The sequence below is a fragment of the Notamacropus eugenii genome, chromosome 3 (assembly GCF_028372415.1).
Source record: "Notamacropus eugenii isolate mMacEug1 chromosome 3, mMacEug1.pri_v2, whole genome shotgun sequence".
In the NCBI taxonomy this organism is placed as follows: Eukaryota; Metazoa; Chordata; class Mammalia; order Diprotodontia; family Macropodidae; genus Notamacropus; species Notamacropus eugenii.
Window position 1 is genome coordinate 109,903,916 of NC_092874.1, and position 17,862 is coordinate 109,921,777.

The 17,862-nt window shown below is 37.9% G+C and overlaps 1 protein-coding gene across 3 annotated transcripts in view; it reads right to left on the minus strand.

Moving 5' to 3' along the window:
* Nucleotides 1-1,719: 1,719 nt before the first annotated feature.
* Nucleotides 1,720-17,862, minus strand: part of IFT56 (intraflagellar transport 56) — a 67,208-nt gene continuing 51,065 nt past the window's right edge. For all 3 annotated transcript variants that reach the window (XM_072650096.1, XM_072650097.1, XM_072650099.1), the window contains 5 exons: nt 15,977-16,060; nt 13,782-13,851; nt 10,364-10,470; nt 7,820-7,953; nt 1,720-7,380 (listed from right to left, as the gene is read on the minus strand). In XM_072650096.1, coding sequence (XP_072506197.1) covers nt 7,269-7,380; nt 7,820-7,953; nt 10,364-10,470; nt 13,782-13,851; nt 15,977-16,060 — 507 coding nt within the window. In that variant the 3' untranslated portion in view covers nt 1,720-7,268. The remainder of the gene's footprint in view (nt 7,381-7,819; nt 7,954-10,363; nt 10,471-13,781; nt 13,852-15,976; nt 16,061-17,862) is intronic.

The window sequence follows — 17,862 nt, forward strand, 5'->3', positions numbered from 1 at the left end:
GAGATGGCCCAGGCTACAATGGGAGACTTTGGCCTTTTCAGGTACTGACTTAGAGGGAGGTAAAATTAATCACGCTGGGAAGGACAGAGAAAGTGTTACTATTGATAATCACTCTAAGCCAGCCATTTAGCAGGGACCTATTGTTGTTCAACCTATGGCCTTCAACGTGCATTGGGTTTCAGAAGGAAGGAAGAAGGAAGGAAGGAAAGGAAGGAAGGAGAGAAGGATTTCTATAGGGTCACATTGAACAATCACCCTCATTTTGTAGCTGAGGGAGTTAAAAGTAGCATTGGAATGGATAAAAATTCTTTAAGTTCCATGAGTTGATGGTTTATATATTTGTAGCTTCTACCCATGAGCTACCCTTTCTATCCGTACCCACACTGATGGGTGTCTAGGTTTACCCCTGAGAGGTCAGCTTACTCTATTAATCTACCCACTACACACCACATCTCTACCTCTTTGTTAAAGCTTTATTAACACAGTACTCCTCATTGCCCAAGCAGAGCTTCCGGTTCCCAATCTGGAACACCACTCATCTTCTCTAGAAAGGATAGGCCTCTCCACAAGTGAGCACACATAGCTTTGAAATGAGACCTAGGGATCAGCTGAATTCATGGCAGGACTTTAGTAATATACTGTTAGAAATAGTCTTCTGTGACCACCATTGCTGGAAATGTCAAAGAAAAGCTCATCTTTGAATACCCTTTATACCCACACAGAATTTTTTAAATTTTATTGAGTGAACCCCAAAGGAAGAGAGACTAGATCAACCCTCTCATTTAACAGGTGAGGAACTGAGGTCCACAGAGTTAAAATGAATGTGTGTCCAGTGTCACACACCTCAAGTGGCAGAACAAGGATATGGGCACAAGTCCTCTGATTCCAATTTTCAGTTATCTGAAACTCAGCATATTTAATGAGCCCCTCTGAAACTGACATCTCTTTCAAATTTCTCTTTTAATGATGTAATCCTTGTGACACAAAGCCCATATGGAGGCCCTTATATCATGTAGTTCAAGTGCTTCCTACCTTAAGCATATTTCTTAGGCAGAGTATAACAATATTAATCATCTAGTGATCAGTTTCTCTGCCTATACAGGTTAAGATCTAGTGAGAGACACATCTATCAGAAATGACAAATACTGGAAGGGATGAGGAAAAATAGGTACACTAATAAACTGTTGGTGGAGTTATGAACTAGTCTCATCATTCTAGAGAACAATTTAGAAACATGCCCAAAGGGCTATAAAACTGTTCATATCCTCTGACCCAGCAATACCACCCACTAGGTCTGTATCTCAAACAGAATTTTAAAAAAGGAAAAGAACCTACATCTACAAAAATGTTTATAGCAGCTCTTTTTACAGTGGCAAAAATTTGGAAATTATGGGGCTGCCCTTCAGTTGGGTAATGGCTGAACATGTTGTGTCATGTGGTTATGATGGAGTGCTCTTGTTCTATAAGAAATGATGGGGGGGGGAGTTCCAAAAAAAAAAAAAAGCCCACAACATGGAAAGATCTATGAACAGATGCAAAATGAAGTGAGAAGAACCAGGAAATCATTGTGCATAGTAACAGCAACGTTATGATGATGTTCAACTATGAAAGACTTGGTTCCTCCAATCTGTACAATGATCAAAGGCAATTCCAAAGGACTTATGATGTAAAAATACTATCCACCTCCATAGAGAGAACTGATGAACTCTGAATACAAACTGAATTATAACTTTCTTGCTTTATTTCTTGTTTTTTTTTTTTTACAATATAGCTAAAATGGAAATATATTTTACATGATTTCACATGATGTATAATTGATAACATTTTGCTTACTTTCTCAGAGGGTGGCAGGAGAAAATTTGGAACTCAGAATTTTACAGGAACGTTTAAAATAAATAATAAATTTAATTTAAAAAAAAATCTAGTAAGTGCAATAACATAATTCCCCACCAAGTAGCCATCTACTGAAACACCCAGCCTCCCCAAGTTTCTCCCCTTCAAGGGTGAAGGGTAGCCTTCCTAAAAGGACAGTAGGGTCACTATTCACAACTGGAGGCTACTAAGCATGTCTTACTGCCAAGTCTATATTCTGGCTGCAATGGGAGCACTGAAAGGATCAACTTGTTGGAAGGGTCCAAAATTAATACAGAGAATGAAATGGAATATTGTTCGTCTATAAAGGCACTATGGAAGAATGGGTAGAGAGCTGGCTTCCCAGTCAAGAAGACTTGGGGTTCAAGTCCTCCCTCTAACATATACTATGTGAATGAAAGATAAAGCATTATTAAGCACTTCCTATGTGCCAGGAACAGTTCTAAGTATGAGGGATACAACAAGAAAGGCAAGAAAGTCCTTGTCCTTGAAGAAATGGAAGAAAACAAATAAAAGGGAACTGGGAGCTGAAAGTGTGTATGTTAGGGGTGGTGGTGGTGGGAATTTGATTCCACATAGGGGTATGTGCCTGGAGACATGGAAATGATGGCTAGGAAGTGATGTAGAAACCTGGTTCCTAGTGAGGTGAACACACACCTAGCAGATCTGAGTTCTAGGAGCAAAGTCTAAGATTTCAGTGGGAGGGTGATGAAGAGATTAAGGACCATGGTTGATCCTTAACCTCTCAGTGCCTTCAGAGAACTCTTTTAAAAATTCTTTTTAAAAATTGTTATTCTGAATTTAACAAGCATCAACAAATAGGAACATTTCCAAATATAAGAAAAGAGCAGATCAAGAAAACTATACATGAAATCACAAATCTGTAATACAGTTCTAAGTACATCTTGCATTTTTTAAAAGAAAGACTATAGTAAATTCAACAGTTTTAAAACTTGTATTTATCTCCCTCCAAACTCTGTCCTGTTCTCTCTGCATTTTTTTAAAAAATGGCATAATGGCCTTCTTTATTTTGGTTTCACTATCATTTGTCTTTTTCTCCCTTCCTAATCCTGCACCCTCCCTGACAAATAAAACCATATCTTGTAACAAACACAAGCAATATCAAGTCTACAAATTGACCACCTATGTAAGTAATAAACTGCCTAACCTGTGATCTGTGGGTGCTTGTTTTCTTGGTACCTCACCCACAATCTCACAATCAGTACCAGGAATAGGGTACCACAGCAAAGTGTCTCCCTAGAACAAAAAGGCAATGAGGACTCCCAAGGGTTGGAAAGAATCTCCCTGAAAAGAAGCGGGATTCTTTTTACTGTTGTTGGTTACTCATTCTTCTAGCCTGCTTTGTGACTTTGAACTTGATCTTAGAATCTGGCTCTACACATTTTAGCAGGGAAAGTCTAGGCTGGTCTTGTTGCCCAAGTTTTCAGGTATTGACTGCAGTGTTGTTCTAAGACCTGAAACAGCCCAGGCTGGGGACTTGCAAGCATTCAGTGCTCCCATTGTGGTCTGATCCAAGGTAAAATCTGATTGCTACCCTTCTAATCTGAGCTCTGCAAGTTCCTGACTTGGATGTGGGTCTGAACAACAGAAAATTGTTGGTGGACTCAGCATCCACCAGCAAGTTGGAAAGTTCTGCTAGTTCTGAGTAATAGAATACAGGCTCCTCTTTGACAGGGAATTTCTGTCCTGGTCATTCCTCTATAGACTTCAGAGTGGGCTAGAAGCTAGAATTGAGACATGGCTCTCCTTCTGAAATTTAAGACACACTCCTGCTCATTGTTTCCTAACTTGTTCCTCACAAGTAACATAGGCTAAAGCCCCTGACCACTCTTTATTCTAGAATGCCACCCCTAGACTTAGGTACCATTCTCAATCTGCCATGAACTTATGACCCAGAACTGAATAGTGAATGACAAAGTTGCCAGTTGGCATCTATTCCTGTTAAGGTGTCCCAAGATGGATTTGGGACCTACTTTTGCTTGGGTATGTAGCCTTTATCCTTCACTGGACTGCTCTGTGTGGCACACTTCTAGCCAGATCCCATCCCTAGGGTCTGCTCCACATACTGATCTCTCTCCCTATGATGACCCGGACTGGAAAACTGATTCACTGTGACTTTTTCTTGAGTTTTCCCATCAGGGTTCAGAATGGAGTATTTTTCAGATCTGTTTGAAAGAGCTGAGGAGGGGCAGAACTTGTTGTACTTCTTCTAGATATTGTACCATCTTGATTCTGTCTCCTATACCTCTCTCCAGTGCTACCTGAGGGCCTTGAGCCAAGATGTCCAAATTCTAGATATGAACACAAATGGGTTGAAAGCTGAAATATTGTAACACCAATGCGATACCCATAGCAGCTGCTATGAACCTGCATGCATATTTCCAGAATAAATTCGCAAAATATAAATAAGTCTTACTCAAAGACAAAACCAAGATATTTATTCAGATACCAGAAAGCCAATTCCACCATAGTAACAAAGTTCATACACACCACCAATCAAGGGAGCAGCAACATCCCCAAGCCTTCCCTCTGTTAGGCCTCCCCATGAACTCCCTAAGCAAAATTCCTCCCTCTCTCACTCACAGTAATTGCTCTGCCTCAGCTCTGCTTTACTCTCCAAGCTCTGTCTCACTCTCACTTCCTGTTCCACCCCTTCAGCCAGCTCCTCCCACCATGCCATGTGACTCAGGCTCTAGCTTCCTTGACCTCATGAGAATTCTGCCACACTTATTACCCCCTACATACGCACCATACTACAACTGCAGTGAATAAACCCCCTTCAGTTACTTTTTAAAGTGGAATAACCACTAACACTAAGAGTATAACTTAACCAAGTCACAAAACTTTTTCTAGACGCACAAGAACTAATTATGTATTTCTTAACAGACAACCTCTTAAACAGAAAAGGCTTTTCGAACCTAATGCTGAAGTTCTTCCCTTAGTGTGCAGCCTATAAAGAGGCAGCTATGATCCTATACTCGGTCCCCCATTCTCACAAGACCCAATAAAAATACTAAACTATAAATCAAATAATGAACTTTAATTAAGACATATTACAGAAGGATGCCATAATCTCTTTAAAAGTACAAAAATAATTAAGATTTATTTTCCTTTTCTATTTGAGTATGCTACAATATCTGTACACTGATATGTAACATTCTGATATTATACACTGCAAATATTATATATGTATATATATATATATATATATAATATAATAATATTCCTGAACCTGGGCAACTATACTTTCCTCTGTCTCTCATATGATCACAGATAGGAACAATGGTTACCCAATTTGTCACAGCCCTTTTTCTACAATTTTTCAAACCATTTCAGAAATTATTATCCTTAGTAGTAACAAAACCGAATGGCTCCACTTATGCAAATATTACTTTGAACTAGTCTTAACATTTTTAAGCCTCAATATTTCTTTTGAAATTTTTTTTTTTAATTTGGAACCTCTTTTTTTTTTTTTTGGCATGTGTCCCTGAAAAAAAAAGACAATAAAAAGTAAAAAAAAAAAAGACAGTCTGAACAAATCCCTTAGATCTAATCTGATGTGGGTTTGCCATTTATTGACAAGCCACTCTAACAAGAAATACACCTGGGAAACTTTAAGCAATCAGCTATTGACTGGAAGACAAAGCTCATCTCCAATAGCTACAAAAAAGGATTCCACTTTCATCTCTTTCACTAAGTCTTAAGTATTTCCTAACATCCAAGTGAGGTAAGGATTAGAAAAGTAACTAAAAATGACATTCAAGTTCTGTCCAGATGTGCTCTGGATAGTGCATTGAATGGTGAGAATTAGTTATTAGTTTTGAAAACTTAGACACAATATGATGGAAGAGAAAAGGTGCTTCAATATATGACATAGGTGGCTTGATTCTTTAAAATTTAAGTTGAATTACAAGAGCCCATTTATTTTCATGGGTAGTCAGAACTGACTCAAGATAACAGAAGCCATAATGATACTAATATTTAAAGAAGCTGAATACAAGCCCTATAGAGAGCTGTGGCTGTACCTGTAGCGGGTAGAAGCTAAGTGAGTGCTCTTGGTATCTATCTCCCTGGCAGCTAGGAGCTCTCACTGCTAGCATGTTCCCATCCCCATTAGAGCCAAGGTAGGAAGATGGAGGTTTGGTGGGAAGTTGGGTATAGAGTGGGTCCTTCCTCCTCATTCCTCTACTGATGGAGGGGGCTTGATACCTTCCTCTATTCTGATTATCACAAAGAGCTAAATAAGAATTCCTTTTAAGTCTTGCCATCTTCGCTTCATCCTACTCATTTCCATTGAGTTTTGGCTCTGGGGTATGAGCCTAGGGACTGTCTTATCCTACTTCATGTTGGCTCAGGAATATGAGGCTTGAGGATTCCTAAAACAATGACCACACCTCCAGAATTCATCCTTTAGGGTATTCTCACTAGAGAGGTCTATACAATCAGTAAACCAGGACTCACATCAAATTGCGACAATAATGACTATTATATATATGTGTGTATATACATATATATAAAATATCTTTGAAACACTACTTTTATGATGTGACAGTTTAATGGGATGGCTATGAAATAGTATAAAGACTCAATATGAAGGCATCTCTGTTGTTTAAACTATGTGGGGGTAGTAAGGAAATGTGTAAATTTTGTTTCCTGAATATTTTTAGAGGTGCTGCACTCAGTTTTCTAGAAGTGCATACTTCTTTAAAAATACATTATTGATCTTTCTCCTCTGTTACACATAGCCAGCAGAAATTCAATCTCTTAGAAGAGTGATTTGTACAGAACTAAGTTATCTATTATGTTTGGGCTCAATGAAGGAGCCCACTGTCATTCAAAACTTAATGCAGTCTCTTATAGGCACTGCTCTTCTAGATGCCAGGGATGTTTCATTTATAAAGCCTTCTATGTGAAATCAAGCAGATGATGAAATGTGAGTAGCCATAAGATCAGATGATCAAGTGATGGTCACCCTTGAGCATCAATGACCTAGAAGCCAGAAGTTATTGCAGTAAGGAGACAGTACCATGGAACTTTACGGTGGTAGAGATAGAAAGTAGCCCATACTTTCTCTTTAAAATAAGTTTATGTTACACAGAGTGATTTGAGTTCTTTGAAAGGCACCAATAAAGTCTAAAGTATTATTGCTATTATGATTACACAGGGGCCATAATGTACACTATGGCACTCTGCTCAGTCAGAAAGCTCAGTTGAAGTATGTGGTTCATTGATCTTCAGGACAGATGAACACAGGAAGAAAATATCCATAAAGGTAGTACCATCCTGCCCTTCACATAAAACTAAACTACTTTTTTTCTCCCAAGGAGATATTTGGTTCCCTTGAACTTGACCATGATGATCATGATGGTGCCATCTCAGACAGGAACTCTGTTTTCTTTGGCCCACTTCTTCATGATGCGAATTATATACTCTACCTGGGTATTACCAGTGCTTCTCAGCAGATGCAACACCTCTCGAAGGGTCTCTCTAAAGAAATGATATTTAAGGAAAAAGTTTCAGTTTCCACATCCTGCTCCCATGTGTGCCACCTTTTCCTCTAGATCCACAAAGTCCTTTTTTCACTCTTGCTTTGACTTGGAGAGGTAAGGCAGTAGGTGTCAGTCCTGCCCTTTCTGGGATGGTCATAGTTCAGACAGCAAGATGCAATCTTTCCTAGGGCCTTCCAACCTCTTTGCATTGCAAACACTATGATCTGTAATTCCTAGTCATGCAAAGTTTACAGAAATGTTGAAGCCATTTCTACAAACCTGAAGCTATTTAACTGGTCTTGTTAACCAAATGGACGCAGTTCTTTTTCTAAACATAACTGTAAAAGCAATATGTCTACTTGTGGTTTAGCCCAATTTTTCTTATGATAAGTAATGACTTCATAAGATTAAAGTGAACACAGGAGTGTATTACGTACTTGGGTTCTCTGCCAGCTAATATCATTTGGAAAATGCCCACACAGGCACCTCGTTTGCCTTCCCAGTATTCAGGGTTAGGATCCAGTCTTTCAAGGACATCAAAGGCTTTGGCTGAATAGTAAAACTGGCCCATCTGAACGAAATACAAACAAAAAGTGTTAAAGTGATAATCTGAAATCAAAAGTCTGCCTACAAAGAGTGATTTTTTTTTTTGAGGAGGAATTTTATGAATCATATAGGCAGGTAATGACATTTATAAGCATCATTCTTCCTTGTCAGAGGCAGAATTACTTCACATCTATACACATTTTACGAAAAGGAAAAAAAATCAGAATTTTGGCACAGTAAGCACTAGTTTTCTAAGATAAAACTTTACTTTCTACCTTGCATGCAAAAGGTTGCAATTTTGAAATCCCAAATTTCCAAAAGACACTTAGTCTGTTAGTCTCTTGTTCATATAAGTAGTTGGTAAATTAGTATCTTTTTTCCTCCTTGGATCTTTTCCTTAGTGTTCAGTCACGGAAACACAGAGTTTTCAAGGTATTAAAGCTAATTTCAATGTATACACAATATAATGGTTATCAACAGTGTATTGCTAGAGTACTCCTTGAACAGTTATTATATGCTGTGGGAACCTTGGAAGCCTTGTGCTGATTTTGTTACACTTGGAAGCATATGCAAGAAGTTAACTGCAAATCTTCTTGATTCCTCATACTATTTTCTAGGGTAGTTGTTTACATTTTTTTTTTCATCAGGACCTAACTCTACTCTCATTTAGGATCATTTCCAGCAGATGATCTTGATTCTTGTTTTACTGAGAATACTGAAGCCATTTAATTTGAACTTTCTTAACTTCCCTCTTCTGTAGCTCAACATCTTTTTATATCTTTAGGCATGTTTTCCTTTATTCCTCCTGCTTCTAAAAAAGGATGGCTTTCTTACTGGCCAACATTGGCCAGTATCCCTATCCCCTCTGAATCCCTCTGGGGTCTAGCTCCACAAATCATTTCCACTTTCTCTTAAATCTGTGCTTTCATTGTCTCCACTGGCTTTTTCTCCTCTGCCTACAAGCCTCCCTCATGTCCCTGGATACCTTGTTGAGTCAATAAAACAAATACTTAATAAATAAGCATGCACATGTACAAGACACTGTGATTGATACTGGAGATACAAGAACAAAAACACAACAGTCCCTGCCTTTAGGAAGCTTCCATTTTCCTGGGGAATGAAATGCCTATATGAAACATGCAACAGAGAAGTAAATACAAGGAGGTTTGAGGAGGAAAATAATGCATTAACAATGAGGGAACTGGGGAAAGCTTCGTGCAGAAGGGAGCACCTGAAGGGAACCTTGAAGGAAAACGAGGATTCCGGGAGGTAAGATTGAGGAAGAAATGCATTCCTGCGAAGGGGCACAGACTGTGCCAAGGCATGGGAGCAGAGATATAATGCTAAGTGGGGGAACAGTTTGTAGGCAGGCCTGGCTGGAACATGGGGGCATGAAGGACAGGAATGTCAAATAAGGCCAGATTGTGGAGGGCTTTAAATGCCAGACTAAGGAGTCTGTGTTTCATCCTAAAGTCCCATAAGGTTTCTAAACAGCAAAGTCGCAAGGTCAGACCTGTGTCTTTGGAAGATTACTTTGCCAGTTCTTTGGAGGCTGGAATGGAGAGGAGAGAGAGCAGGGAGTAGAATTAGGAGGCTATTAAAATAGTTAAGGCAGCTGATAAGTACCTAACCCAGGATGGTTGACAGAGTAGAAAAATACAGAGGGAGAGCTGACAAAACTTGGCAACTGACTAAACATGGGGTGTGAGGGAGAAGAAAGAGTTAAGGATGACTCCAAAGTTCCAGACCTGGCTGCCTGGAAATTTGGGGATTCCCACAAAAAACACAATAAACTTGGAGCAGTAGATACCGTGGGAGAGAGGAATTCTATTTTGAACATATTGAGAGTTGAAAATGCCAACAAAGCATCCGAGAGTTCAGAAGAAATATCAGTACTGGATATATAGATTCAGGAATCATTAGTGTAGAGATGACGACTGAATCCATGGTAGCTAAGGAGGGACAGAAAGAGAACAGAGTCTTGGGTGATACCTATACTATACTTAACAGACTGAAGATGAATTACGATGCAGCAAAGGAGACTCAAAAGGAACAATTCGTCATACATGTGGAAGGAGAAAGGAGCCCAGAAACAGAGAACAGTCAACATTATCAAAAGCTGCAGAGAAGACAAAGACCTGATTTTAAAAATTAGCTAACACTTGACTGAACAGTTAAAAGACTGCTGGTCACTGAGGGGCCATTTCAGCAAAGGAGCAGGATCAGAACAAAACACTAGCAGTGACAAGGTGAGTGATCTTTTGAGGAGGCAAAAGCCAAGATATCATGTTCTTCTTCCTCTCCACATCTGTGAATACAAAACCAATTTTATTTTTAAATGTTGTCATCTAAAAGAAACTGCCTTATTCCTGGAACAATGCAGTAATATTTATCCCCAATTTTCCCTTCAGCTTAGCCTGGAGAAAAGAATTTACCTTATAGCAGTCATTAGCAATGAGCTGTAAAAGACTAAAGGACTCCCCTGATGTTTCCATCTTCAGATAGAGCTCCCAGGCTAGTCTTGGTTTCTTATTCATAATGTCTGCAAAAAAACCACAATTTATGCTTTGAAAAGTATATAAATCCCCTTATGAAGAAATTTTTCATACCATGGACTTCGCCATATCTCTCATGTATGAATATACATAATGTTCCAAAAGTTTTAGTGCATTTTAAAGCTATTAAAGTTAAATATAGATTTTAAGTTGTTAAAGCTTAAAGTTGCACTAAAAACTTTGGGATTATGTACATGCATATGTGTGGGTACATATATTTATATTTACATATATAAGTATATATACATATATATACAAAGAGAGAAAGTAATGTGTACTTTATTTCTTTCACTAAATCACAGAGTATCCTATGATATCAGAATTTATCAGTGCTCTACTCTACTTAAAATGTACTTATAAGTCAGTCGAACATAAAACTTTTTCCTTTAAATATGTGTATCCTATTCCTCTGGAGGACAGAAATCCATTTAAGTTAAGATCTTAAATGACCTTCTTTGATCTAACAGCTTGCCACTTATCTATCTCTTCATGCAATATGCCTCCCCGCACACAGCTTCTTCTCTATCATTTATAGCTCCTTGGAGGCTGTGATCATCTTTTTTGTTTGATTACCACTAGTCCTAGTCAAACTATCATACTTCCTCAGTTCAGCATCCACTTTCTTTAAGAAGCTATTCCTGACTAGGTAGAAGGAAATATTGGTCAAACCTCATTTTAACAAATGCATCTAGACAAGATTTCTCTAAATGCAAAAATCATATTCAGAGTTTTGAAACTACCTTGAGAGGAATTTCTGTGTGTTACTAATCCTGGGATTATTCTGAGCAGTAGCTCAGAGAGGAAGGTGTATCCTATGAGAGAACTTGTACAGTTTCCATTCCCTTTCTTCATCTGGACAATTCTTTCATTCTTCTCACCTTCACTCTGCATTTAACTATTTTTTTTTAAACAAAAACATGTCATTTCCCTCAGTTTCCATAACCATACTAAAAATAATTAAAAGAAAAAATCTAAAACATTGTGTTTTGATTCACTGAAGCAAACATTAATGAAGCTGCCTGACATTACAGCTTATTTGAACATTCTAACATTCTGGCTGACTGAAAGTAGGATCCATAGGTTCCCAAAATGGGTGAACCTGTTGCACATTGGCAGGAAAATGAGCATGTAATGACTTGTTTACTATATAATACTATATGATTACATGATGTAATACTGTATCATCAAAATTTCAATGCAGGAAAAGCCCCACAAATTTACAGTAAATTATTAAATTTAAGATGCATCATTTCAAAATTATGTGTGTGTATATTATATTTATGTTTGAAATTATGCAAATTAAAAAAAAACTGTTAAAGGGTTAAAGAAAGTAGATTTCCAGGAGGGCACTAAGTAATTTTTTTTGCAAAGGTGGGGTAGGTCAAATAAGTTTGGGAACCTCTAGTCTAAATAGAAGGTGTAGGGCACCATTGGCCACAAGATTTGTTTTTTAGTACTAGCTCTACAACTTAATGTATGGTCCTGGGAAACTCTTAACCTTTGCAGTTTCCTCATGTAGAAAATGAGGAATTTGTACTAGATACAAAGGGTCCTTAACCCAGACTTAACAATGACTTTAAAAATTTTTGATAACTATATTTCAACATTAGTGGTTTCATTTGTAATCCTGTTTTTATGCATTTAAAAACATGATTCTAGCATATGTCCATAAGCTTCATCAGGCTGCCAAAGGAGTCCTTAATACAAAAAACTCCTAGAAAGTCTCTTCTAGTTGTTATTGTTCAGTCACTTTTCAATCGTGTCTGACTCCTTGTGACCCCACCTGGGGTTTTCTTGGCAAAGTTACTGAAGTGGTTTGCCATTTCCTTGTCAAGCTCATTTTATAGATGAGGAAGCTGAGGCAAACAGTTAAATGACTTGCCCAGGGTCACACATAAGTGTCACATGTAAGTGTCTGAGGCCAGATTTGAACTCATGCCTTGCCCTCTATCCACTGTGCCACTTAGCTGCCCCTTTCCAGGTGTAGGAGTATGATTATTAATCTTTACCAGTTCAGCTTTATTTCATTTGCAAATGCTTAACTTCTTAAGAGTACAATCAGCTCTCAATTACATTCAGATTATCTGAAATGCAGATGATACCATAGCTAGGAGCCATTCAAGTAGCTGTCTTCCCTCTCTTATATAATATTAGGGTATGGTTTCTTTACTTTCCTAAAGTTTCCTTCTCCACATATTGTGTTTTCTAAAATTTTCACAAAGCCCTATTGGTCTGCCTTCTCTCTTCTTCTTCTCAGTGGCACTTGGCTAGCTCTGAGAACTCTGAACTAAAGAGGGATAAGAAAAGCAGTGATTTTTAAAGTGGACAAGTACTATAAAGAAAATTTGTCAAAATTACCTTGATAAAAGGTAATGTCCACTATTTAAAGTCCCAAATTTTACTAGTTTCTTCATCAGACGGCTCTAATAAAGTACCTTGTTTCTTTTTCACTGTAATGATCTGCTTATTTATTAGCTTCTGCTGATAATTGGTGAATGAACAGGTTGATGATATAGTTTGTAAACATTTCTTTCATTTTACCAATGCAAGATCACCATCTTATGGAAAACACAAGCAACTGCAGGCTACATAGTAGCTATTTTTTAGAGACATTTTTCACCCTTTCCAACAGAATTTTCAGGAATTCATTCATTATGGTAAAAATTAGCAATTAACTGCTAGGAATAGTTTAAACTCATAAGTGCTCAAATGGCAAGGGATATTACAAATTGAGACTTTAGGCCCTTTGGCAGGACAGGAGGATTCAATGGCCAACTCTGTAGTCTAAAACAGAATAAAGCTTCAATTCAACAAACATTTATTAAGACTTATTATAAGGTGCAATACTAGGTACTGGGGCTTCAAAGGCAAAAAAAGAAACAATTCCTTTCCTTAAGGAGTTTATATTCTATTTGGGGTGGTACAATTTTAGGGCTGGAAGGGTCACACACACCCCATTTTATATCTAAATAGTTTCAATGAGTTGCCCAGGATCACAAAAGAATTAACAGATATCCTGACTTCCAAGCTATTGCTATTCTCGGTACCTCAAATAAATGTGCATAAAATCAGTCAGTGCTTTTGCTGAGAAGAGTGGTTTACATGACCACTTGTTCAAATCAATTTAAACTCTAAGTATCACTTGTCATTTGCTTGCTTCAAGAAGTTCAAACTATACAACCAAAGGAAAAACGTAATTAGAAGATGGCCGGATGGATTGTCACCTGAAAAGTTATATAATATGAGCAAGATGAGCAAGAAGGCTCCTGTGTTACATTTAAAAGAGGAAATAACTCACAGCATCGCGCTAACCAACTGAGATAAATGTAGTCATTTTTCATCTTCTCACTCTGGATCAAAAGGAACACCTGAGGGGGAAAAGCCAGGATGAAAACCAGGATGCATTTTCAACAAAGATAGATATGCCCCCTAAAATTAGCCTGCTTTGGTTTAAGATGCTATACTGTTTTCTATCACCAAAATCTAAGAGCTGCTAAGGGAAAGTAACAAAGGAGGGGTGATGAGTTAAATGGTTTAGAGCAAGGATTCCCAACTTTCTTTGGTTCCCAAACCCGCTGACTTTCAAGAAACCTTCCTATTCCTCTATTCAATAAGAAAGAAAATAAACTCTAGAGATTACCATGGATATATGCACGTAAGAAATAAAGAGATAAGACATTACAGTTTTTTACCAAATATTTCTCATATGCCCCTTGACAAGTTTTACACGTTTCCTAGGTGAAAGCATACACCATATAAATTGATTTAGTGTGTGAGACTGAAACTGGCCAGAAATATCCTAAAGCTGCCTAGGAAGACAAAAATCAAGAGAACAAAAGTAATACCTAACAGTCATGTCGACAATATAATTAAGAAATGTGCCACTAAGTGCCTTTTCCCAGCTAACTGAAGTTTAACCCTTGTAGTTACCAAACTCTAGTTTAACCATTTTTATGGCAATCTCCCTAATATGTGTTCTTTAGCTTCTTAAATAGAAGAAAATGAAAATAATGATCTCTCCTTGATGATTCACAATGATCATTATGAACTTTCATGATAAAATGTATATATCATAGTTGTGTGATTTTATTCTTTTTCATGTTTTTCCCTCTCTCTGACTGAGTTAACAGGCCATTGGCCATCACTTTTCAAAGTTATTGCCTAGTCTCTGATTTAAGTCTGTCCCTTCCTCCAGATATGCTGAGGCTAGGAAACCAGTTAATAAAGCTTATTAGGAATTGTATTATAGATATAATTAAAGAAGTTCAGGAGAAGTTACAGGCATCGCATACAGGTCTTTGCTATGACAGCTTCTCTTCTGCAGTAGGGGGTGGTAATGTTTTCAGTATCCCAGGGCTAAGTGGGCTAATAATCTTTTTCTAAAAAGCTGGAGAATATAGTTCTCAAAGTGAGCTTTTGACTTAAATTGTTAAATGTCTCCTTCATTGGAGGAATTGGTTGGATGTATTTTGCAAAATGTGTTGAAGTTCTCCAAGAATAGGTCTTGTCCTATTTCTGAGAAAATGATACATTTTTATTTCTCACAGAGAAAACTGGATTGTTCTACCAGCTTCAAAGAGCACAACAGAGTCATTTCTGCTGTACCTGCAACCCTATTTTATATAGGGCCTTTCTCCCAGCAACCACATGAAAATAGCCACATTATGAGAGCTATGAAATGATAATATGCCAAATGATTCCCTAATACTTTAATAAGAGTGCAACTCTGACATGACTATTGATAAGGAAAGTTGCTTGACACTATGAAAATCAGGTAAATAAACCTACTCTTGTAATAAATTTATAAACTCTTCAGAGGTAGTTGGGTTGCTTTATTCAGAATTCAGTTTAATTGAACATTTTTTATCTACTCTCTGAAGGGCTTACAATCCATTGTGTTCAGTACTAAATGTACACAAACGTATATTATTCAGATTGTAATAAGACAAGGAAAGATCCAGACAAAGTACTTGAGGAAAATCTGAAGAGGGAAGGACAACTTTTAACTGTGAAATTAATAAAGGCTTCATGGAGAAGGTGACACCTGCACCTTGAAGAAAGAAGATTTCAAGAAGGAGAGATAAGAAGGGGATGCTCTAAGTATCGGAAAATGTCTCAGGGAATGAATGGGTGGGGGCAGAACAAAGAACAAGTCAGGGAGACTAGTCTAATCCAATCGAAATGCAGAATTATACAGGGATTCAGAACACAGTGCTTTTATCTTAAACATATTTTCTTTCTTTTTAAATTCAATTTTACCTTCAGCTTTTCCCTTTTCCCTTCCCTTCATTGACAAAGTAAGAAAAGCAAAACCCATTACAAACATGTAGTCAAGCAAAACAAATTTCCTCATCAGTAACGTCCACAACAAAACACCCTCAATCTACACTGTCTCTCACCTCTCTATCTGGTCATGGGTGTCAAGTTTCATCATGAGTTCTCTGGAATTGTGGTTGGCCATTAAAATAAGGCTTCTGAAAAGCAGGTACTTACCTCCTCACCCTCACTGGTGTTCCCTGTGGCAGCTTTGGCTTGTGCATAATTAAAGTTAAAGGTGTCATCATTGTAGAAATAACTCTGAAAAACAGCCCAATCACAGATAATTCAGAGCATTATTATGTTAAAGGAAGTCTCAGAGTAAGTTACAAAGAGTATTAAAAAAGCATACTTGTGATATCAAGAAGCATCCTCTGTAGTATGCTCCCAATGATCCAGGCTGGAAAATGAATTACTGTGATATCCAACTCCCTCTTCCCGGTGTTCATCCTGTCATCTTTTTGGTAATATTTATTACACATCTTTCTTACTCTTCTCTTCCTTTCCCTTTTCAATGCCACCATTAGGTCCTCACCACCTCGTACATGTACTACTCTAACAATCTCATCTAGCTCCTGTCAAGATTTGGCTCAAATCTCACCTTCTACAGGAGGACTTTCCTATCCCAACCCCTTTACATCTCATATCCCTACCCCCATCCCCATTACCCACCTCACCCCAAGGTCTTTTCTTTGATATTACCTTCCATTTACACAGAATGTATACTGTATATACAATTTAATGCATGTTATCGCCCCCCCATCAGAATGTAAGCAACTTGAGGGCAGCATGGACTGTGTTTTTGTCTTTTGGCATATAGTAAGTACGGGCTTGTTGATTGATGCTAATGGTTTTCTTGTTCCAATCTCTCCTAATTCCATCTAACCATCCAACATACTATTCTCACATTAGGTTCCCTAAATACCATTTTCACTAGGCTACCTCCCTGCCATGCCCCCTCCCTCCTTTACTCAAAAATCTTCAGTGCTCCTTCTTTGCCTACAGGATAATTTTCCACTCACTCAACCAGACATTCGAGATCCTTCACAATTTGGAGAAAATGACTTCTCCAACTCTATCCTTCACCCAATTACAACTCCATCACATCATCCTTTCAAACCAGAAAAACTGGTCTATTCATTGCTTCATTCTTGCTTCCAATGCTCTTCCCCTCCTCTGAACTTTTGTAAGGAAGGCTGTCTGCCTTAAAGTCTAGTTCTCCCTAAATATCCTTACCCACTATCAACTCTCTCCTCTGAACATCTGTGACTCTGAATGTCACTGGCACTTTCATGTGCTATACTTGTATTTTATTTTTTAAGTTCTAGCTTCCTAAGTAGGAAACTCCTTCGGGGTTGAGTTGTTAGATTTGTTTCACAGCATAGCTCCATGCAGATAGTAGGATTCACAAATGTTGTGCTTGCAGACAAGGACAGGATGACTAGGTTATGTGTACTCTGCCTGTCTTCTAAAAGGTTGTTCATTACTTGTTTGGGTGAAAGCTGGAGGCTGTGGAGAGATACGTTGTTACTCTGTGTATAAAGCTGGAAAATAAAATGAGTTTTGCGAACAGGTTGTCAATGTCTTTGAAGCTTTCCAGTAACGCAGAGGGCTGGGAAGAAGACAGAAAGGAAAAAAATGAAGGTATATGGACACTAAACGCAATGTTTTCGTCTGTGAGAAAAACTTAAGGGTCAGACGTAAAAGTCCATTTTTATCACTTTTGCTATTTATTGATTTTAAGACAAAGAAAATTTGGAGTACTTAAGTACTTGGTGTACTTATGAGTACTAAAGAAAATGGTGCATGCTTAATAGTGCTAGAGCATATTTAAGACATAATAGCAAAGAGCTGGGTCTGGAGTCAGAAGACCTGGGGTTCAAATCTCAGCCTGGACATTATGTGACCAATAACACTGAAAATGGACTTCGACTTTCTATATGTCTATAGTTCAGAAGTCTTCCACTGAGAATTACCTGTCCATATTCATTGTGACTAGTGGACAATGGCTGTCATTCTCACATATCTTAATCAGTTCTCTGTATATCTTAGATATCAGACCC